This window comes from Chionomys nivalis, chromosome 10 (genome assembly GCF_950005125.1).
Source record: "Chionomys nivalis chromosome 10, mChiNiv1.1, whole genome shotgun sequence".
Taxonomy (NCBI): domain Eukaryota; kingdom Metazoa; phylum Chordata; class Mammalia; order Rodentia; family Cricetidae; genus Chionomys; species Chionomys nivalis.
Genome location: NC_080095.1, coordinates 16,154,035 through 16,178,312, shown reverse-complemented (window position 1 = coordinate 16,178,312; position 24,278 = coordinate 16,154,035). Strand labels below are relative to the sequence as shown.

Here is a 24,278-nt window from a genome sequence, read left to right as displayed (position 1 = left end):
TTTTCATTTCCAAGGCTCCTTTAACATAGTAGTCTCTTGCCACAAAAGGCCACTCAAATTAACTAATTAAAAACCCAGGACCCAGAGAGATGCTCCGTGGGTAAATGTAAGTTTGAGACCTGGGACTCCTGCAGTTTGTCCTCTAACCTCCTTACATGCATGTGCCTACATTCACATCAACACACACTGTAACCAAATAATTATGGCAATGGCTTAAGGAATGTCTTGGCTAGGACCAAGTATCACAAGTTAGATACAGGACCTGCTGACATAAATGCCACCACTAATCCTGGGGCCTCAGGCTCTTGCTACAGAAGACTAGTTAGTCAGTGCTGTGCTGTCTCCTTTCCTTAGCTGTGTGGTGTTATCTACCCATCTAAAACTAAATTCCGTTCCTGTTCACTAGCAGAGAAAAAGAAAAAAAACATCTGACAAAACCCCCTTGTATTCTGAAAGCCTTTCCTTCCCATGAGCGATCAAGACAGTCCCAGTCCCACAGTAGCATGGGTGTTCAGTGCACCCAGGTCAGGCTTCCACAGCCGGGCTGCACCAGGCAGCTGCACGAGAGGACACCTGACTAGCACTTCTGAGAGTTTCTTCTGCTTTCTCTTCTGCCCTGCTTTCTGTCCCCCTCATTTGAGTTTTTCGAGGCTCCTTTTGCCCTCTGGATGCCCATTTACTAACTCGCAGCTGATCTGCGTCAACATGCCTTGAAACACGCCCTGTTTTCTCTGAGCATACACACTGTTCTTGCCGTAATCCTCTGTGCACCTCTCACTGTCTGGCTTCAGGTCCCTAGAAGCTGACGTCTCAGGAAGGGCTGCATACATGGGCCTGAGTGCTTCTGGGTCCTAGTTTTGTCACTGTTTCCTGAGCACCAGGTAGAGGCTGTGAAGTTTGTAGAAGTCCAGCTGTGAAGAAGAGGTCAGTGCACAGAGCCGTCTCAGTCCAGAGCAGCAGTTCTCTACCTTCCTAACACTGCGACCCTTTAATGCAGTTCCTCATGTTGTGGTGACCCCCAACCATAAAATTATTTCATTGTTACATCAAAACTGTAATTGTTCTACTGTTAAGAATCATAATTAAGGGCTGGAGAGATGGCTCAGCAGTTAAGAGCATTGCCTGCTCTTCCAAAGGTCCTGAGTTCAATTCCCGGCAACCACATGGTGGCTTACAACCATCTGTAATGAGGTCTGGTGCCCTCTTCTGGCCTGTAGACATATACACAGACAGAATATTGTATACATAATAAATAAATATTTAAAAAAAAAAGAAAAAAGAATCATAATCAAATGACCCTGAGAAAAGGTCATTTGACCCCCAAAGGGGTCATGACCCACAGCCATAGCAAAGAAGAAAGGAGCCCAATTGTGGCCTGTGCTTGAGATCTGCTGTTGAGTTCACCAACAGCACAATACCATTTGTGCACCTCAGAGACTCACTTCTGACACTGCCAAATGTAGCACAGCACACCTACATGAGACTGGACAGCACTGACTCTTGCTGTGCTATGTTATAGGTGGGTCATCTACATACAATCTGAATTGAGTTGGTTTGAGAAGAATAAACGTTTTGAATTACATAGTTTTACTCCTAGAGGTCAAATGACTGAGAAAGGGCTGGAGAAATGTCCAGGCATGGTTCCTGGCTTTCACATCAAGCAGCTCTGTAACCTGTAACTCCAGCACCTGGGGATATGATGCCTTCTTCTGACCTCCATGAGCACACACGTGTCACACATACAGACAAGCAGGAAAATACATGTACACAATTGATAAAAAAAAACAAACAAAATTTAAAAAATAAAAGAAAGGAGTTTTCTAAATAGGAGAAAAAAGGGAAAAAATAAGCTATTTAAAATAGAACCTAATTGGGGCTGGAGAGATGGGTCAGCAGTTAAAGAACACTGGCTGGTTTTTCAGAGCACCTGGGTTCAACTCCCAGTTGCCAAATGGCAGCTCACAAGTATCTGTAACTCAGTTCCAGGGAATCTGGCACCCTCACACAGACATGCATGCAGGCAAAACACCAGTGCACATTAAATAAATAAAATATAACCTAATATCCTGAGAGGCCCGTGACAAAGATATTTCTGTCTGTATTATGAAGCCAGCAAAGTTTTGTCACAGAGACAAAATCTAAATGTTATGAACCAAAACAGGGCTAGTGTGATGGCTTGGGGGTGAAGCCTGGTGATCTGAGTTCTATCCTGGAACCCATATAGGAGTAGAAGGGGAGAATTAATTCTCCAATCTCCATACATGCACAGAACACACATGGCCACTTGTCCGTCTCCCCCCCCCCACACACACAGCATTTGAGAGCTGGTTCAGTGATTATGAACACTTGCTGCTCTTCTAGAGGACCCAAGTTTGGTTCCCAGTCCAAGCTGGGCAGCTCATAGCACCTTGCCTCTGCAGGCTTCCATATACACAGTTGTGCTCACGTACATACATACATACACACACACACACACGTACATACATACACACAGATACATATACATACACGTATGTATGTATTTTAAAAAGAAAAACTGAACTGCAATAGCCAGACCTGGTAGCATGCATACCTATGATCCCAGCTACTCAGGAAGACTACAAGTACAAGACCTGCCTAGGCAACTGGTGGAAACTGTCTCATGAAAAAAAGGCCGTGTGTGGAGTAACTCAGTGGTAGAATGTGAAGTTCTAGGTTTGATCCTCAGTAGGGAAATATGAACAGTAATCTAAGAACTGCAACAACCTAGAGAAGCAGGCATACCCAATAAAGAGCATGGGGGACGGGCACTGACAAACGCTCTCTGAGCTACAGGAGCACTGTGTCCTCTGTGGTCCCCAGGGGGTCAATGCCACCTACCTGGGCCCTGCTGCATTCCCTGGTTTTGAAGCTGCACTCTGTGAAATGGAAAAGTCCTTCCTTCCACAGTGGGTGCTGTGCTCCCTTAGGGAGCCTCCTCGCAGAGGCCTGAGGCCTTGACAATGCTTCAAGCCAACGCGAGCTGGGTGGAGAGCAGCACCAGTGTGTGCCCAGTTCACACAAGGCCCTGGATCCCCAGAAACACATAATGAGCAGAGAACATATCCACACCACTGAGACATCTCTGCAGAGTTTTGGGGAGTAGGAAAACACAGAAGCTGCAATGTCAAAAATCTCAGGAAGTGACATGCAGCTTGACGCACTCCCTGGGTGAAAGTTACCACCAAGTCCCTTCTCAAGGAACCACCACAGGAAAGAATGAGCCCGGGGAGCAGAGACTGCAGATGGCCGAGCGTGAGTAGAGGAGACAGCCACAGCACGGCATGGTCTACGGAACTCATGACAGAGCCTCAGAGAAGAATGCAGGAAAACATTCATTCCAGAGAAAATTATAGTTTGGGCCCAACAAGATGGCTCAGTGGGTAAAGTCGCTTGCTGCAAGATTTGATGACCTGAGAAAACATTGCTAGACAGTTGTCTTCTGATTCCCACAGCACAAATACCTCAACTGTCAGGGACCAGCCTTGACAAAAACACCACTTACCAGGGCAGGGACGTGGGGATTTAGAAATATAAGTAACGAACACAAAGATACATAAAAAAATAATACAGCAGAAACCACAGAACAGTGTCGGGAGGGCATTTTAGTGAATACTGTGTCTAATTTTCCATACACTTTTATACCCAACACAAAAGGGGGAAGAAGGCAGCAAAAGGCTTCTTTAATGTGACACAAAGGACAACTCAGACAGTTGATCGCTTTAACACTCTGAGACATCAAGTCATTGGCAATCTGCTGTTTAGGCAGTGAGGTCAGCCTTGACCAAGTATCCCGAAGGCAGCATTTCCCATATTACAAAAGAAAGAATAGAAGTACATCCTGTCAGGATGGGACAGGTCTACTTGTATGGGCCACCTTAATGTCTAAAGAACCAAGTAAACACATCCTGAGTCAGGACATGTTAACCTTTGTCACCTGACAACCTTGACCATCAGACAAGGTAGAAATAGGCTCATATTTTTGGGTCTCCACAATGCCTCCCTTTTTATTAATTTTAATAAAGTCTGTGCCTCTGTAACAGGACAGATGACTGAGTCTGCCTTAGGTAAACACTCTCCCTAAAACAAACAAATCTAACAATAAAACAAAATTTTAAGATGTATACACTTTGGGCTAGGGAGATGGCTCAGTGGTTAAGGGTACCTGGTCCGTAAGTCTGAGGGCATGAGTTCAAATCCCCAGCACCAATGCAGAGAGCTGGGTGCAGCTACCTGTATCTGTAACCCCAACACTGGGGACAGAGAGTGGCTGGCCAGCACATGAAACAGCAAGCTCCAGTGTGGTGAGAGACCCTGTCTCAAGGCAGTGAGGTGTGTGTGTAAGTGTTTATGCACACACAGACAGACATAAGAAAAAAAAATAAAAACAAAGGGATTTTAGAGGCTGAAGAGACAGCTCAGTGGTTAAGCACTTGGGGTTCTCCAGAGGACAGAAGTTTGGTTTCTAGCACCCACCATAGGCAGCTCGTGACTGCTCGAAACTCTAGCTCTAGCAATCTGACACCCCTTCTGCATTTTTCAGCACTCACAAAAGTGGCGCACACACAAACACAAATCCTCTTTTTAAAAAATGTCCACTTTCATACATCACAAGGCTTAGCTGTAATAGTCAAAGAGAATTCCACAGATTTCCCCAGAAGTTATTGTCTAACTGGGGCAGGGGTCCTATGGGAATGCACCTGTAGCTCAAGCACCCTTCTTCTGGCCTTTGCCACGGCTGTGACAGAAACACCTACGCTTTAGCCCTCTCCTTCCCTGAGAGGGCTTCACGGGCCAGTATGGACAGAGGAGGGCATGGAGGTGCAGTGGGATGGAACTACGTGAGTGCCAGTACGGACAGGCAAGTAGGGATGGGCTCTGTAAATGGACCCCTAAAAGTCCAGGTGCCTCAGCTGTTGGGAATCAGGCCATCACAACTGGACTGGATGCTGCAGGCTAAGGGTGACAGGGACAAACCACCCTATGCTGACACTCAGTCGCTCAGTGAGTACTTTCAACTGAAGGATTCCTCAGGGGGCCTGGAACCTGAAGTCCAAGACCAGGAACAGGATCCTAGTGAAAATGAGAATTTTAATGTTTAATGTAGTATTCATAAATGCATGAAAAGGTGGTTACCTGTGCACGTAGTGAAGCTGATGGATCGAATCAATGGCCAACACCATTTCGCCAATGTAGAACCTTGCCATGTCTTCTGGAAGCTTGTCTTCAAATTTACTCAGCAGGGTCAACAAATCACCGCCCACATAGTAATCCATAACCAAGTACTACAAATTAGAAAGAGAGAATACAGTTCTTAACCGCAGGCCGGCCTCCTGCCCCAGGCTCTAGGGCGCTAGGATTACAGGCACATGCCCTGACCCCTCTCTCAGAAAACACCCTGTTGTGCTGTGGTTCTGCAGTAATCCAAACGCACACGGAAGAGAAGAGAGTTCACTGGACAACACAGCTAATCGGTGAAGAAGAGCTGAAGGTGTCGCTCACGGAGAAAGCCCATCAAGAGCCAGGGATCTGAAGCAGGAGCTCAGCTCATAAACAGCTCTGTGAGGGTGAGTCCTCCAGGTCCTTGAGTCACAAGAGGACGCTGATCAGAGAGGGAAGTTGGCTATCTAAAATCACAGACCAGCAGCTCTTGTTGAAAAGATGACGCCATCAGAGAGCAGGAAAGGAGGTACTTTCAGCCAAAGGCACGCCAGACAGCTACTGCTGTATGGGAAAAATGTCTTCTGCTAACGAACTGAGTGCTTCTCTTCGCTCGTGCAGGCCTGAGGCCAGTGTGCCAGGTACACAGTATGCCTGCACAAACATGCTGCTTGGTAACAGTTTCTCCCATGCAACATTCAGAGGCTCATGCCAGGAAACCCCAGAGCTGCAGTGGCCCTAATGGAAGCATCTCATTCCAGCAGAGAGGTTTGGGATAGGAGGATCACTGCAGGCCACCTCCACAGCTCCACTACTGGGGACTATTCAGCCTCTGGGACGCACAGAAAAACAGGCAGTCTCATCTCCATGTCAACATAACTTTTTTTTTTTTTAATATTTATTTATTTATTTATTAAGTATACAGTATTCTGTCTGCATGTATGCCTGCAGGCCAGAAGAGGGCACCAGACCTCATTACAGATGGTTGTGAGCCACCATGTGGTTGCTGGGAATTGAACTCAGGACCTTTGGAAGAGCAGGCAGTGCTCTTAACCTCTGAGCCATCTCTCCAGCCCGTCAACATAACTTTTAAGTCACCACCATAGCAAGGAATTACCATGGTCTGGTTAACTGAGCCAGGGAAATCGTCTTTTAACAAATATCGAGATATAATACAGGAACAGCATTACTCTGTGTGACAACCGCACTCTGTGTCTTCAGCTACCTGAGCTAGACTTTGCAGCCTACCCTGAAACTAGCTAGCTCTTGTAGACCAGGCTGGCCTCGAACTCACAGAGATCCGCCTCAGGGCCACAATCTTAACAGTAAAGGAAGCATGCTGTATGGAAGGAGGTGATCACCATGCCACCATCTGAGAGAGCACCCTGTCTCAGAGTGTAACCAATAGCCCTCACCCCACTCCCAAAATTCCCCTCAAGTGTCCGCTCCTCTACAAAGCCTTCCTTCCTCCTGTGTCCCCACTGTGAACGCCACCTCAGTCTGCTTCCCAACTACTTCTGCACCAGCAGGTCTCCTGTCTCCTGCACCCGGCTCAGCTCCGCTGCACACAGCCTTCTGGTGGACATGCACTAAATTATCCATTTTATCACGCAGTACCTCTGCCCCGCCTCAACAATCAGCCTGTTAGTACCCTTGGGAGGCAGGGCTTGGAGTGCAGAAAATGGAAAATGTCCTTGCTCAGCAGGGTTCATGTTACTAAAGGAAGACCACAGCAAGCACAGAGAGCAATGGAAGGCCAGAAAACAAGCCTGTTTGGCACAGCCACATGACCAGAAGCTACTGAGCACAGGCTGTGGGGTGTGTGAAGAGGCCAGGAGGGGAAGAGATGGATGTGGCAGTTGGAGCAATGGCAGGACAGAGACAGCAAGATCTGAGCCTAGGTGCAGTGAGGGAGGAAGCCAGAGCTTGCAGCAAGAGTTCAGCAGCTATGGTGGGGACCACTGGGACTGTGAGGCCATTCAGACAGGCAAGGTGTTATGTGTGGAGGGGTGGTGGGGATTGAAGGCAGTGGGTATACAATTTAGAAACCTGGAGGAAAGGAGTCAGCAGATGCTGAAGGACATTCTTGGAGGACCAGGGACAGCATCCCTTAGGAGAGCACAGGGTGAGCATTAGTGTGCTCCCAGATGTGGCACATCTCAACACGGCCAGCACAGGCATGCAGCAGCACCTCCCATATCTGTCCCTCTCCTCTCCCTTACGACAACACAGTTCTTAGTCCAACAATTCCTCTGTGCTCTGGCCCAGGCAGCAGGTCTGCTGATTCACCACAGCCACATCCTAGATGGTAACCCAAGAACTGGCGTCTCCACGGAGATTCCTAAGTGTTGAGTGTGAGAGTAGAACACCCCTGGCAATGCCTGTCTCACACTTCACACACCATCACACTACTCATTTGAGGGATTAAAAAAACAAAAAACCTGTCGTCTACTGAACAGAACAGACCCAAGCTGCCTAGGAGTCCCCAGAAAGTCAAATCAGAAGAGTAAGAAGAGCTCTGGAGGATGCCACCTGAATGTGCAGGCAGAAACCGAGGAACATTAACCACCTGCCCCAGAAAACCAGAGCAGGGACCCTGACATGGCTGCTGTCATCTGTATAAAGACTGTGAGCTCACAGCCACACACTCTGTACCCCAGACACCCAGTTATAAAAAGATGGTATTCACAAAGGCTTATATCATAGAGTCATTGAGAAGGCTGACCATGGCCTAATGTATCTTGAGGTTTTCAGCAGATACCAGCTGCCATCTGCTGGGACAAAATAAACCTCTCTAAATAAATGATACAGTATACACCATTTACCACATCCTGGTTGTTCAAACCTCAGAGATTTTTGTTGTCTGAAAGAGATTGTTCTAAAATGAACAAAAATTTTTGGCGAACAGACACTTGACCAAGGAGCTTCACAGGGCAAACATAGAAGGCCTCAGATCCCCACTTGGAGGCTGGGAGACAACAGCGATTACACCCTGTTCAGTCACTGTTGAGGCAAAAGCACTGACCAGAGGGAGGTAAGCATGGCCCTGCTTCTCTGCAGTCCCCAGAGGCCATTTGGAAACAGTCTCAAGTCTGCTGGCTTAGGGCATCTGGAAAGTCACCCAAGACTGGAACCCTACACAAGGCAGCCTGAGGCCTGGAGTGTTTCACAGATGCCCACACTCCAACCCACAAGTGTGGAGCACAAAGCTGACTCAAGAGCAGAGACACCCTGAGGAGACCCATCAAGGCACCCACGCCCATGGAGACGCACCCGAGAAGGAGGAAGGAGCCGTGCAGCGCAGAGCTGGGGTCACGGTCTCATGTGCTGCTGCTTCCCTCAGACTCCTGACCACTGCCTCAGCCCTCACATTACAGGGACCCAGGTGTGCTACCATGCAGCTGAGTTTCTTATAGTTATACATGATGCAAAACAGAAAAGAAGAAACAAAAATAGTGTTTCATACGCTTAAAATGTTTTAAGAACCAAGCCATGCAGCAAATTAGTGGCTTGAGAAAAAATGATGTACAAACTTTGAAAAACCTGGTTTTTAAAGATTCTACCCTAGGGCTATGACACTGAAACAAAGCCCTCAGTTTTATGCAGGCTAGCATGTACTCGACAAGGTCCACGCTACACTGCCTTCCTCTGAGTGGCGCAGGAGGAGCCATACTGTTGGGAAGAGTCCTGGCAGGTGTGCCCAGCACCCAGGCCTACCAGGTAGTTCTCATCCTGGAAGGCATAGTGCAGCGCAGTGATCCACTGGCAGTCGCCGTTCACCAGCACGTCGCGCTCTTCTCGGAAACACGCAGTCTGTGAGGGGAGAGAGGACAGTCAGTCTGCGCTCTTCCGGAGGCTGCTGTAGCCCTAAATACAGTTCCTCATGTTATGGTGACCCCAACCATAAAATTATTTTCGTTGCTACTTCATAACTGTAATTTTCCTACTGTTATGAATTGTAATGTAAACATCTGTGTTTTCTGATGGTCTCAGAGACTCCTATAAAAGAATCATTTAACTTCCCAAAGGGGTCATGACCTAAAGGTTGAGTACCACTGATTTAGGAAAATATCTCATAGAACATATTCCCAAATACTAGACTCGGTTGTGACCATGATCTGCAGACAGTAGCTCCATTCCTCCTGACTGCCTGGAGCCTGGTCTCTTTACCTCACCCAGAACCAAAGGCACCACTGTTGCCAGTGACTGTATCTGCACTCTTCCTCATCTGAGCCCTGGGCAAGGGCAGGGATCATGGAAAACACAAATGCCTTCCCCTTCCCCAGTGACTATCTCTGTGGCCCACACCTTAAGGTCACCCTGCTGTGATGCGTGGACTCAGTAGTAGTTCTCAACAGCACACCCCCCGGCCCCGCATCCTCACAGCCTCTACCAACAGCCTCTTCACATGCCATAGACGTGCAATACACAGGGTCCCCAAATGCACACCTTCTTCTGAGCGCACGGCTGGCAAGATGGGGACAAGCCCACTTTCTGATCTGAAATACTGTTCAATCGGTGGACTAACAGTCATGACCAGGTGACACTCCTGGTGGCCATGGACACACAGGTAAAAGGCTTTTAGCCTGAATGGTTAAAAAAGAGCCACGCGTGTGCTCACACGCAACACACACGGTGTTTTAGTCTTTTCTGAGTGGCTAGTTAAACTGAAGCTGTGTGATCAATCAAACTTAATCAGCTGTAGCAACTCTTAAATCGGCTCTTTCACTACGGCACTGGGCCCAGACCACACACCTTCCACCCCCCACACTTATGGAGCACCAGCTGCTTCTCCCCCTCAACTGCTTCAGTGATTCCCTTGTTTGCCAAAGTGAGCTGGTTTGTGTTCTTGTCAGCTTGACAGCAGCTGGGGTCTGGGAAGGACCCTCCACCGAGGGACCGCCTCTATCAGACTGGCCTGGTACACAGACAAACCTGTGGGGAATTTTCTTGATTAATGATTGATGTGAGAGGCTCCAGCTCACTATGGGCAGTGCCAATGTTGGGCAGGTTGTCCTGAGTTGTGTAAAAAAACAGGCTGAGCAAACAATGGAGAGCAAGCCAGTGAACAGCGATCCTCCATGGTCTCCAATTCAGTTCCTGTCCTGACTTCCTTCAATGATGGACAGGGAAATGATAGCCAAACAAAGCCTTCCTCCCGAAGCTGATTTGGTCCGTGTTTTATCACAGCAACAGAAGGCAACTGCGACACAAATGTGTGAGGACAGAAAACACACCGAGAATGGAAGGAAGTCACTGTGCACCGCTTCAAGGCTGGGGATGCAGGTGGCTAAGGCAGTCATGGAGTGACCAGGAGACAAAAAGAAATGGTGACAACTCAGTCAACCCACATGCACTTCCTGAGCAACAAAGAGGGTAGGGTCTTATGTGTGGAGCTACATCAGAAAGAGGAAATGAGCACCAAAGGAGAACAAGGCTTGATCAGAGGTGGGATTTACAAAGTAGGGAGCCCAGAGAGTCTGGCAGAGTAAGAAAGGAAGAGGAGTGAGCATGCTGGATGGAGTACGGCCAAGAGGAAGATAACATCACCCTTAGGAGGGATAGAAGGGCAAGGCTGAGAGGGTTGAAAGCGGAGCTGAGGCCAGAGTCTGGGTGTGGGGATTCAGGAAACAAAGGGAAAGTGTGTCAAGACTGCAAGTAGTTCCTTTCACCCCTGCCCCTTTACCGCCCTCGACACGGAAGACAAAATATCTGCACTACATGGCTCCAACAAAGGGTTTCATCTGCATGTGGAAGATGCTTCAAGCGTTCCAGGCTGCAAAGGCCAGTGCCCCTTCTCACACACACCATTTTTACTTATTATGCACCGCACACATACCTCTGCCCTCTTTAGCATCTCCCATTTGTTGAGAATTTTCATCGCATAAATTCGTTCAGTGCTCTTCATTTTGACAACAGCAACCTAGAATGCAAATTTGAATTTAACAAAAATTCAGTTAATGGTTCAAAAGCCTTGCACATTTAAATGGCAATCCTAACTGCCTGGGAATTCTGAGAAATGAGATGTCAAAAAAAAAAGACAAGTCTTCTATATAAAGAAAGATTTGCCCTTTAAACAACAAAACTTGGCTTTACCTTGTAGCTTGGATGGGACCACCTGGCTTAGCTAAAAAAAAATAAAAACCCACTTCAGTACCAAGTAATGGGAACAGGAATTCACTGTCTTCTACTGGACAATGTTTGAAGATTTTCAGTAGAAACAAGCAGAGCCCTTTTGAAGCTGGCACATAGCGCTCAAGCTTTCTTCCCGTACTCGGGGGCAACCTATACACTTTGTATCCCTTTCCCTCCTGCCCAGGCCCACATCCCTGCCAGCATCCGCAGTTACTCATCCGAATCTTTGCTTCACAGAGGTAGTGGCTGTGTGGAAGATAGCATAATGCATAACTGCAAGAGTCTAAGAGCTCCTTCAGGCCTGCCTGTAAGAGCACCTCTTCCAGTCTCTGCCACATCCTGAATGAACTCCATCATGACTAGCAGCATCAAGATGTGCTCCTGCTTTGCACATTCTACAGTAGGCATCACGTGTCCTTCAAGACGCTGTGAGCTATGGCAAGAAGGCCAAGTATCTCTGAACATAACAGTTACGGGACAATGGATCTTAAGAGATGGCACCAGCTACTTTCCCAATTTCCTAAACAGCGCATACCTCCCGATCCCCAAGAGAGATTAACCATGAGAGTTAACCTGTCCCAAGCATGTGCCATGTGCTGGGGTCAATGCTGAGCAGTATGGACCCTTGCTCAGCTCTCACAATCCTCAATGGTAAGGATGCTGGAGAGCACTGTTCACAGATGTGGACTTTGAGGGTGGGAGTGTGATACGGGATTCCCTTCTGTATGCTCCGAATATGTTTTATTACCACTGTTAATGAATAAAGCTGTTTCGGCCAATGGCTTAGCAGAGCAAAGCCAGGAGGGAAATCTGAACAGAGATAGAGGGAGAGAGTAGGCTGAGTCAAGGAGATGCCACGTAAGTGCCAGAGGAGTAACAAGTGGCACTGGTAAACCACAGCCTCAGGGCGATACACAGATTAATAGAAATGGGTTAATTCAAGATGTAAGAGCTAGCTAGAAAAAAATGCCCGAGTCATTGGTCGAAGAGTATTGTAATTAATGCAGTTGTTGTGTGATTATTTGAGGTCTGAGCAGTCAGGAAATGAACAAGCAGTCTCCACCTACAGAAGGGTCTAAATGACAGCCCAAGAAGTGGTGGGATCTCACTCTCAGGCACAAGCTTTTAAAGCCTACATTACTGTGACAGCCAACTCAACGTTTCACTGGGTGACAATGGCTCTCCCCAGTCCAGACAGGCCGTCTGGGTCGAGGACGTGTGCCTGCACTGTAGTGCTCCCTATCGTGTCAGAGCACTGCTGCTTCTTCACGCCGGCCTTTCCCCTGCTCTTTATCTATGGCTTAGAAACCAACAGCCCAGCTTGCTGCAACCTGAGCAAACAGAAATCAGTGCGTGTAGTGAGTTTCCGTGGAATCAGCAGCTCCAGGTGCACAGGTACAGGCTGCACCGGAGAGGCTCTTCCCTCTGGAGAGCCAGAACGGGCTGGCTATAAGGCACTGTTAGTTAAAGTGACCCTGGCTTCGCTATGGAAACTGTCCTGCTGCAGAGGGCGGCAGAGCTGGCTTAGAAAAGCGCTGACACTCTGCAGATGACGCACAAGAAATGGGGACTCTGAGAACAGACCCCCAGCACTGGAACTCTTGCCGGACCCCAATCCTCGCAAGATGCAAGTCCCACGCAAACTACTGCTGGGGAACACACAAAATAGTCAATAAGATGTATGGGAGAGCATGTTAGTCACAGAAAACCCCTATTAGGAATATGTAGAAGTAAAATATTCAAGTAAAAGGTATGTGAAACAGACCCTTGACTGCTAGCTAAGGTTAACTTACAAAGTAAACAAGGCATAAAATTCTCACTTGGCCTACCAGAAATTTTCCAGCTCAAACTTCAATCCAACTGTTTCAAAGAAAAACAATCCTCCATGCTGGATGGTGCTGGCGCACACCTTTAATCCCAGCAATCAGGAGAAGAGGCAGGCGGATCTCTGTGAGTTCAAGCCCAGTCTGTCTATAAAGTGAATTCCAAGATGACTGGGTCTACACAGGGAAACCCTGTCTCAGGGGAAAAAAAAAAAAAAAAAAAAATCCAAAAAAACAAAACAAAACAAAACAAAAATAAAAACAAAAAACCAACCAAGCAAACAAATAAAAACAACCCTTCTGGGGGCTAAGGATCCGGCTCAATCCTCAGGGCCCAGTGCAAAGCTGAATGCCAGGCTACACTGCACACCTGTGACCCCAGCACTCCCGACAATACAAGGCACACAGACAAGCGATGTCAACCTTTGGCCTACACCAGGACTCCCGGGGGGTGTAATTACTGCCACCCCACACACAGAAATACAGTTATCATTCTAAAACAATGTCTGAAATTAGACAGTTCAGCAAAGGAATTTCATGAAATATTAAAAATTGACCTTGGAACATGAGAATAAAGTTAATATTTCATGCTGGTCCACAACAAAACAAAGCGGAACCCGTTTTAAATTAACTGTATGTACTGTCTGTATGTGAGTGCAAAACACAGTCCCTTTGAGAAAACAGTCACTGGGCCTAGGCACTTGACTCATACTTCGAGGCCCTGAATTCTCTCTTCAACACCACACACACACATACACACACACACACACACACACACACACACACCTGGGTGGGGCAGCAGATGCACGCACAAAGTGACCTTTAACAAAAGGACCCCCACCCAGGGCTGGGCTTGCAGTATAGTTAGGGTGAAATGGTTACTAAAGTTTTTTTCATCTGATTTATTTTTTATTTTATTTATTTATTGGGGGTGGAGCTGAGACAGGACTTCTCTGTAGCTTTGGAGCCTGTCCTGGAACTAGCTCTTGTAGACCAGGCTGGCCTCGAACTCACAGAGATCCGCCTGCCTCTGCCTCCCGAGTGCTGGGATTAAAGGCGTGCGCCACCAAGGCCCGTCAGGCTCATCTGATTTTAACGTGACAACAGCAAGGTAGAGTGGCTGGACTCAGGAGTCACGTCAAGCCCTACCTCAGCTCCAGCTCAGAACTTCAACTCTCATCTTTCCTGGACAACAGGTGCCACACCAGCGGGAGGTTTCTATGAGATCCAAGGGCTGCCCAGGGCCAAGTCAGCCGTTGGCTCCACAGTCCCTCAGACACACCTCCCAAGCCTGCTTCTGGGTAGGGGCTTGTGTTCCTGTCAGGGGTCCCCTATTCAAGGCTGCTCCTGAGATGAGTGGGCCAGCAGGGAAGCATGCCCTGACCCCACTATCGTAGTTACCCACAGAGCCACCTGCACCCCAAACACCAGTATCGTCCAGTGTGCTGGACAGTTTTACATCAGCTTGACACAAGTCATCTGAGAGGAGGGAACCTCAACTAAGAAAATGCCTCCACCTCAAAGTGATGGGTCAGACTTTGTTGATTCCCCAAGGGAAGCCTTACCCTCTCTGAGGAGTGGGTGGGGGATGGAGTGGGGGGAAGGTGAGGGAACAGGAGGAGGAACTCGGATCGGCATGGAAAATGAGTAAAGACTGCTTTAAAATAAGAAAAAAGAAAACAAAAAAAAAAAATGCCTCCATATGCTCTGGCTGTAAACAAACCTGTGGGGCAGTTTCTTAATTAGTGATTGATATGGGAAGGCTCAGCCTATTGTGGTGGTCCTGGGTTCTGTGAGGGCAAGCTGAGCAAGTCAAGTGAGCAAGCCAGTAAGCATCATCCCTCCACAGCTCAGCTCCTGTTTCCAGGTTCCTGCCCTGTTTGAGTTCCTGTCCTGACTAGTCAATGATGGACTATGATGCAGAAGTGTAAGACAAACAAACTTTTCCTCCCCAGTTTGCTTTGCTCATGGTGTTTCATCATAGTAACAGTGACCCTGACTAGGACACCTGGGTGCCAGATCTTGCCTGAGGACAGGGTCTCGGGCGGTGCTGCAGAGCAGACTGGTAGCAGATGAAAACCTCGAATCAGAATGTACTTTATGAGGAGCTGAAGAGAGGAGCCGAGGGCTGTGATCACAAGCGACAGGGACAGGTCAAGAACTCCGAGTTGACGAGAACACACCGAAGACTCAGTAAGGACACCCCCTGTGCCACTAACACACACATTACATGTTCATAAACACACAACTCAAACCGATCAGATGGGAGGAACATTTCTCCCAACAGTGGCTGGCAACTGTCCACACCTTCTGTGACTTGCTCAGTGCTTTCAGAGACAGGTACAGCACACTTCTGGCTGCAGGAACCTCAGCCAGAGGCCAAAGGTTTAGTTTATGGCAGGGGAAACCTAAGAGTGTATGACCACAGGAAAATGAGCAGATTGACTGGGTTACAAAGCAAGGAGAGCTGGGTGCCAAGTCCAGGCCACAGGGACCTGGGAGGACAGTCATGGCCACCAAAGGACAACCAAGAGCACACAAAGAGGATTTTGTTTGTTTGTTTTTTTTTATTTAAAATTGTATTTATTGTTTTTTGAGATAGGCTGGACTCAAACTCATGGGAATCCTCCTGTCTTAGTCTCCCAACTGCTTCACTATAGGCATGAGCTACTACACCTTATGAGGAGTGGGGGTGGTAAAAGCTGCAAGGCCAAGGGGCTGAAAAGAGGGCTTAGCAGTTAAGAACTGCTCTTGCAGAGGATCCAGGTTCAGTTCCCAGCACCCATACCAGGTAGCCCAAAGTCTAACTCCAGTTTGAGGAGATCTGACACTCTTTGGCCCCATGGGTACCTGCATGCACATAAATTTGTATAGCCTTACTCACACACACAAAACCAAAGTAATAAAATTTTGAAACAAAAAACCAGACATAGTGGTATATGTCAAATACCGCATGCAGACAGAGGCAAGTGGATCTCTGTGAGTTCGAGGCCAGCCTGGTCTACATAGAGTTCCAAGACAGCAAGGGCTTCATAGTGACACCCTGTCCCAAACACCAAAAATAAAACAGAAGAAAAAGGTTCAAGGCCTTCAAGAGGCCCTGGGTTGAGCCCAGTATCATAAAGAGAAAGAGAGAAAGGGGAGAAGACACAGGAGGGCAGGGAACAGCCTGGAAGGAGACTTGGTTCTCTTAACCTGGAGGAGCCTGTGCTGGTAAGTGCCATCTCTGAAACTCATTAAAACCCTGAGTTTTGCAACAAAGTTCCCAACACGCCCCCACCTCCAAGGACACACATTATAACCATTCTGGCAAAGGAATTTTCCTTCTTTCATTTCACCTATTAGTCCTGTTCCCACCTGATGTTTCCTCCCATGGGCAGGGATGCCATGGCTGCACTGTGGCCGGCCCTGGTGCGTTCCTCACCACTGCAGGCAAACGGTGAACTGGGTGGAAACTGGCTGACTCTGCCAGACTTTCTCTGCTTCTCACTCTACAACAAACCCACACTCACACCATCAAGTAAGCTACTGACCACTTAAAGAGTTCTGGCTTCATGTGGAACTCAGGTTTTACCTGTGGCTCCTTCAAATAAAAAGTTCCCTCCTTGTGAAATGGAAGAATCACTGTCTGGGTGTAGGTGAGGTACTGTTAGAGACAGGAGGGGACTTTCAGGATGGAGATACTCTGGCTACAGAGCAACAGGCCTCTGTTTCTGTCGGACACAATCGTGTTCTTAGATCCGTGTGGTTTGTATGTAATAATCCAGGGCAGGACTAAGATCTACCTGGAGTTGTTGAAAAGTCACTGGGGACTGGCTGGTTCTCTCCCCAATGGGTAAAGGGCCAAGAGAAATGGGCCTGGAAAGGAGATATGGGAACGCAGAGGGAGGAGAATAGGGTGCAAGAACAATATTCACAGAGTCCATCACAGTCCTGCAATAAAGTGGGGGTGTCACAAAGTGACTTCCGCAGAAGAGATATACCCCAAACCCTGAGCTGGTTTAGATTCTGTAGTCAGATGGGACCCCAGAGAGAAGCAGCTACTCTCTAAATTACTTTCCTTCATTGTTTGGCTTGTTTTTAAATGAGAAAATGCATCCCTTGCACTACATGACTTTCTTGGCAGTACTTTACACTAGTACCCAGTGGGTAATGCCCGTGGGTTCTCTTGTCAGGCAGAGCACAAAGCCACACGGTGGGATGCACAGCCTTTCTATTGTTTGACTCTTCCTCAAGTGATTAACGTACTTCCAGAGCAAAACCTCAGTACAGTGCGTGGACTGCATGGCCCTAGAGGAGCAGAAAAAGTTGCCCTGGACAGACAGGGCAGGACAGCACTGGTGCTGATGCCACAGAGTAAACCTCACTTAATCCCTCTTGCAGTTTTTGGAAAATGTCAAGAGCCAGGAATCCCAGCATTTGGGAGGCAAAAACAGAAGGATCAAAAGTTCAGTTACATAGTGAGTTCAAGGCCAGCCTGGGCTATATGAGATCTTGATACCCCCATTCCCCAACCGCACACAAAAAGCAAGGAAACAAAAAAGGAGAGAGGAAGAACTCTCCCCCCACACAAAAAATTCAATCAACAAATTGAAAACTTATTTACAGTATCTCCAAGAAGCTAGTTTTTGAGGCCCCAAAATATGGAGGGTAATTCACCAATAATAAAGTTTGTTTTCTTACTTCTGTTTATCAGAGTTTACCACCCAGAGCTCTGCAGATGATGCTGGCAGACAGGTGCCCAAGAAGTATGGAGCCAGCAGAGCCTGGGCCATGCAGAAGGAGTCTCTTACCTCACCAAAAGCCCCTCTTCCGATCACTTTGATGATCTCAAAATCTTCCCGATGAAGCTGCATGTCCTTCACAAGCTGTGTGAACGGTTTAGCTAAAGGCAGAAAGAAAAATAGCAATTTAGTCCAGCACACTAACACTCTATCAAAACCTAAATGATAGAGGTACCACGCCGTATTATAGGTTTCTCTCCATGTAGATGCTTGTCAACAGGTACGATTTAGTTTCTACTGTAGCAAATATTATGGCTGTGAAAATCCCCTGGTCAAAACAAAACAAAACACTGTAAATTTCCTGGTCAGATCCAAGGTTGGCCCGCTGAGAGAGCAACTGGCATGTCCACAATCATCATAAGGGACAGCTGGGTGGGACGCTTTTGTGGTCCCCACCTGTGATGCAGGAACTATGGGACAGTTAGGGGAACAGGAGACTCAAAGGTGCCTTGAACAATCTCAGGGAGCTGCAACAGGTCCTTGGTAAGCCCAGCTCTCTGGTAACATCTGACAGTCAGACATTTCATGTTACTATGTATTCGTCACACCAACTCTTTGAGAGTAACTCTATTACTGCTATGTTTTATAGACGAGTAAATAGCTGGGGTTTTGGAAGGTGTGGTATTGTGATGAAGTGTTCCCCAAAGTATGACTTTATTTGGAAACTGAGTCTTCATAACCAAGTTAACCTGAGGTCAACAAGATTGGTGTTCTTATAGGAAGAAAATTTGGACAGAGGCAGGGTGGAGAAAAAGCCACAAGAAAATACAGAGAGGATGGAGGAGGACAGCCCCAAAATATCACAGAACGCTGGTAGTCACTAGGAGCCGGACAGACCATCCCTTGACTTTGGCCTTTTTAGCCTTCACAACTGTGACAAGCAAAGCTCTAACACTTTCAGCACCACCCCCCATCTCCACCAGGATGACAGTGTATCCAGGAAATTCACAGAGTGTACTCATTTTCCCCCAGGAGAGAGCAAGTGCCAGGAATAAGGCTGCCCTTGACCACTCTCACTCCTGCCCACAGCCTGGCCTACCTGCCAAAGACGCCGATTGCTATAATATACCGCCTCTTTCTCACATCTCTATTTGTCCTAATTACCAGAGGATTTTCTTTCTTCTTCTTTGATTGTTTGAGATAGGGTTTCTCTGTGTAGCTCTATCTTAGAACTCGATTTGTAGACAAGGCTGTCCTCAAACTCATAGAGCTCAAACCTGCCTCTGCCTGCAAAAGGCTGGGATTAAAGGTGTTTGCCATCACCGCCTGGCTACTCTAAGGTTTCTAGAATGTTAGGTAGTTGGAAAACTGAGCAAATGCATTACTTCTCACCACTGCATTTACATTAATATCTAAAACGAGCTCTGCCAAAATGTACGATGTGATATTTTAAAGACTTTACATTGAATCCATACTGTTAACCCCACTTCTCTATACTTCTCCTTACACAGTTGCTCAGTACTATTAAGGTTCGGACACTATTGTTTGTTGTTCCCAGCAATACTGGAAGCCATACAATACTCTTGGCTCTCTTCAGAGCTGGGCAGAGGACTCTGGCCCTTCACCACAAATGCCAGCCACGCAGAGCTCAGAAAACAGCGCACAAGCCTAACAGGAAAACCCTCAAGTGAGAACCTAAGGGTCATCTACAGTTCATGCTTGTTTCTTTCAAATATCACCAAAATAACCATTCTTAAAACCCCCCGAAGGAAACAAGTCTTTTAGACAGCTACTGGACCCCACCTCTCGGAATCTTTTAGGGGAACCTCCTGTGAGGAGAAACGGGCCCTGACTTCTGGACAAGCCAGAAGGGAAGTGTGGCTTCCGAGAGCACAAATGCACACAGCAGCGGGGCTTTCTGGAGCCACAGCAGCAGGTGCACAAGCTTGAGCGCCTTCACTCAAACAGTGCAAGCGCACGGAAGCACTTGGAAAAATAAAGAAGAGTCCATCTACAAAAGTGTCATGTGCCCACATTGCCATTTCAGTTCTTGTTCCTGGACATAGTCAATTGCTCACAAGCTTCTGTTCCAGTTTTATTTTACTTGTGACTTTCATGTTTATATCAGTCAACAATCACTTTAATGGATTTATGAATTGAGTCTGATATGCTAATTTTAATAAATATTATTTTCATAGAGTGAATAAATTTACAATGATGATTTGCACACATACTTTTTATTATTCCAATTAATTTTGAGGATGAAATTCCTGGACTCCCCAAGGAATAGAAAAATGTTTTACAGCTCCTAAGATGCCGTCCCAAGCAAGTCTAACCCAGACCACACTCTCAACACCACAGCGCTCAGATGCCGCCTGGAGAGCTGCAGCCTCTTAGGAGCTGTGTTCTGGGTCACTTGTGCTCTGTGCACACCACACACTGCTCTTCCTGCTGGAGAAACTGCTTTACTCTTGTTCTGCTGAGACATAACAGCTACAAATGAAATTCTTCTATGCTGTGGCCTTTTTTTTTTTTTTTAGGAATTATACTATTTTTTAGTTTACAGAAATTAGTTTAAGGAAAATTATCTTTTATATTAATTTTTTTGGTTTTGAGACAGGGTAGAAAGCTATCTTAATAAATTTTAATTGGTTCTTTTTCTCCTATCATTTTATTAAGGTTTAGAAAATGAATTAACCCTTTGAAGATCATATTTAATCCTATTTTCTGTTAAATGGCTTTTTTCAAAAACATTTAATCCTTTATGCCACCTAATGTTCATGTCTTAGCAGGTGTGAAATGCAAATTTTAATGCTTGTTTTAACCACCCACATGTGTTTTAAGTATTCTGAAAATGATTTGCCTATTTCTGCTCAATTCTCCTTATCAGGCAAGAAAAAAACACCTCCACTGTGGGGGTCCCAGAGAAAACCTCCAGCCTTCCCCACAGACGCGGGTCATAAGGACGTGTGATGACGACCCAACATGGGCATCATCTTAGAATTCACTAGTCACTCTGGGAATAAATTTCTTCTTTCCAGGACTTAGCTGTTATATCCATTGGAGCCCATGCCCAAGCTGCTCTGCTTCTCTGATCTCTCTCTCAGCTTACACCCCCTAATATCTGCCTTCAGGTTTTTATTAAGAACAATTAGAGTTTGTGCTACAGGCTACCACCTCCATGTCCCTCTTTGTAGGTTCCCCTGCATCCACTGCCCTAAGGCTACTTCATCATCTCTGCCAAGCCTTCCTTCTGCTCGTTGACGTTTTTTGTTGCTTGTGCATTTGAACAGTCGTGTCCAGGAGTCCCTCAAAAGGCTGACATGGAGTTATCAGGTCAGTCTGATAAATGACAAGTATAGAAACAAACCTAAGGGAGAATTTGGCAAGGTAAAGGAAATCAATCTAAATGAAGCGAGACACAAAATGGAATCATGGAAAAAAATCCTTGAGGGTTTGTCTAGCACTTTCTTTAGGTCAAAGAATAAAGGAGTCAGAGCTCACATTCTGTGGCTGATAGAGCAGGAAAGACTTCTGTGCTTAGGAACAGGCTGAGGATGGAGGGGCGACCTGGCACAGATGTAGCAGTGACCATGTAAGTACACAGTCCTAGACAAAGTTGATGGAAGGACGGGAAGGAAGCAGGAGTATATTGGGGAATCCAATAGGGTCAGTATCAACTCCCCATTTCCATCATACAGAGAGAACAGTGAGATCCTGTCTCAAACACATATACTGAGGGAGAAGACAGACAGACAGACAGAAATGAGCATATATTTGGCACAAATAATAAAATCCAGAGACAGATATTGGGTTCAACCTGAAGATCAGGAAAGCAAAGCAGTCAGCCACTGGCTCTTACCTCTAACTTCAGACCAAAATGGCAATCCTGCCTCCATGAATCCCCAGAATGAGACTGTGCCTGAGACCTGTCTCCCCCCCCCCCGTTTTATATTCCTCTCTAGTGCTGGGAGTAAAGGCGTGTACCACCACTGCCCAGCCTCTATAGCTAACTAGTATAATTGCTGGGATTAAAGGTGTGTGCAAACACTGCCTGGCCTGTATGGCTGACTAGTGTAGCTGCTTTGCACTGATTTCAGGCAAGCTTTATTTATTAAGAAACAAATAATATACCACTATATTTCCCTTTTTTGTCTAAAATAAAAAAGGAAGGCTATAGCTAATATAAGAAAACTATATACAATAAGTATAATACTATATACAATATATACAGGTAATAAATACATTAGCAATGTTTAGTCCATTTGCATCTGACAAATTCAGAGAAAATACTCCATTATCTATCCTGTCTTGGTGAGCCCAAAGGCTTGTGCTAACTTATTTCCTATAATAACTTGCTTTCCACATCTGGTAAACAAGGAAAACTATAACTATCTAGTCTTCAACTCCCTCAGAGACCCAAGAAAGAAATAATATTAACTGAGTAAGCAGGAAGTGTGAGCAAGTGACTTTCAAAAATTGTGAGAAATGACAGAAACAGCTAGTTACCTGGACAGCATTAAGTCAGGTCCCCTGTTTCTCCTCACAGGTTTAAAAAAAAAGACTTTTCCATCACATGGCAACAAGCCAAGGAAGTTATAAGGAAACATCCTACTTGTTCTTTATTCAGCCAAACACCACTACCTGTAGGAAGTAACCCAAAGGGTACTCAAAGAAATAAAATCTGGCAGATGGAATGGATGTGTTCCATTTTGCAGAGTTTGGAAAACTAAAATACGTACAGCACATCATTGATGCCTAATTCAGGTTTTCAATGGAAAACTGCTTTGAGTTTGGAAAAGACTGATTTGGTAATTACATGTTTGCTAGAAGTTAACAACAATCATGGGTATACCTGTACAAATAAAGACAGACAATGCTCCAGCATTTGTCTCTAAGAAAATGAAAGTTTTTTGCTTATTATAATATAAAGTATATTACAGAGATACCACACAATCCTACAGGGCAGGCAGTTACAGAAAGATCAAAATGAACTCTAAAGGATATGTTAAATAAACAGAAAGGGATAATAAATAGCCTCAGAAATAGATTGCATAATGCTTTGTTAACTGAATTTTCTAAATGCTATTGACATGATGTTGTCTTTTTTAAATGAAATTCCGAGGTCTTTAGCACATTTGCAATGAAGAATTGATCGATTTCTGCATGTGCTAGAGGACCTGGCAGACCCACATGGGACAGGATGTGGGTTATGTACATGGGATGATGGCTATTCCTGATTATATCTTGTACCTGAATAAATAATGAGGTCAATTCTGTATCATCTGGTATAAATTCAACTGTTTCAATATGCAAAACAACTCTTTGTAAGTCATTGAGAGTATACACTCGATCTCTCCTAATTTTTACCTTTTGTAGTCTAATATTTTGTAAACCTATTTTATAACCTAAATAATTAATAGAATTTCTTCTTTGTATTTTTCCAGGAGCAATTTGTAATCCCCAACAAGGAAAAATTTTCTTTACTTCTTCAAACATTCTTTCTAAAGTATCTACATTTGAATCAGATACCAACATGCCATCCTTGTAATGGTAAACTATAGATTCAGGAAACTGCTTATGTATCATTTCCAATGACTGACTTACAAAATATTGGCATGGGGTAGAACTATTTAACATTCCCTGTGAGAGAACCTTCCAATTGGTATCTTTTAGCAGGCGAGAAATATAAGTAGGCACTGTGAAGGCAAATTTTTCTGTATCTTTTTCTTGTAAAGGTTTAATGAAGAAACAATCTTTTAAAGCAGTAACTATAAGAGGCCATCCTTTAGCAATAGAGAAGGCAAAGGAATTCCAGACTGTAGAGCCCCTTGGCTGAATCACCTTATTGACAGCTCTTAGATCCTCCATTTTCCAGATTTCTTTTTAACAACAAATGTAAGATAATTCCAAGGACTGGTTAATTCTTCAATATGCTGAGCATCTAGTTATTCCTGTGCCAACTGTTCTAAAGCCCGTAGTTTCTCTATTGCTAAAGCCCATTGCTTATCCCATAAAGGTTTGTCTGTCAACCATTTTAAAGAGAGGGCTGATGGTGCCTTTGAAATAGCAACAGGTGCTCGGCCCTTTCTTGTACAACCTGAATGGTTGGTCGTGCAAGACAACTGTTAACTGTTCTTTATAAAACCTCCTAATATTTTCCAGAAACATACGTCAATTTATGCTTTGTTTCTAAGATTGGGGGAATGTTAATCTGAGTATTCCATTGCTGTAACAAAAAATGTCCCTACAATTTCATTGCTATTTTAGCCATATATGGTTTTAATCTTCCTCTCTGTACTTCTAGCCCTATACATTTGACCCATCTCACATTCTGTTTTACCTGAGATAAAGTTACAATTCCTAAAAACTGAACATTTATATCCTGAAGAAGCCAATTTGGATGCCAAGATTCTGA

The 24,278-nt window shown here is 45.7% G+C and overlaps 1 protein-coding gene across 1 annotated transcript in view; it reads right to left on the bottom strand.

The window, feature by feature from the left end:
* Cdc42bpb (CDC42 binding protein kinase beta) overlaps positions 1-24,278 on the bottom strand; it is a 95,734-nt gene that overhangs the window by 42,362 nt on the left and 29,094 nt on the right. The window contains exons 2-5 of the mRNA XM_057783025.1: positions 17,930-18,021; positions 11,018-11,101; positions 8,896-8,991; positions 5,155-5,303 (exon numbers count right to left, since the gene is read on the bottom strand). Of these exons, the coding sequence (XP_057639008.1) occupies positions 5,155-5,303; positions 8,896-8,991; positions 11,018-11,101; positions 17,930-18,021 (421 nt within the window). The remainder of the gene's footprint in view (positions 1-5,154; positions 5,304-8,895; positions 8,992-11,017; positions 11,102-17,929; positions 18,022-24,278) is intronic.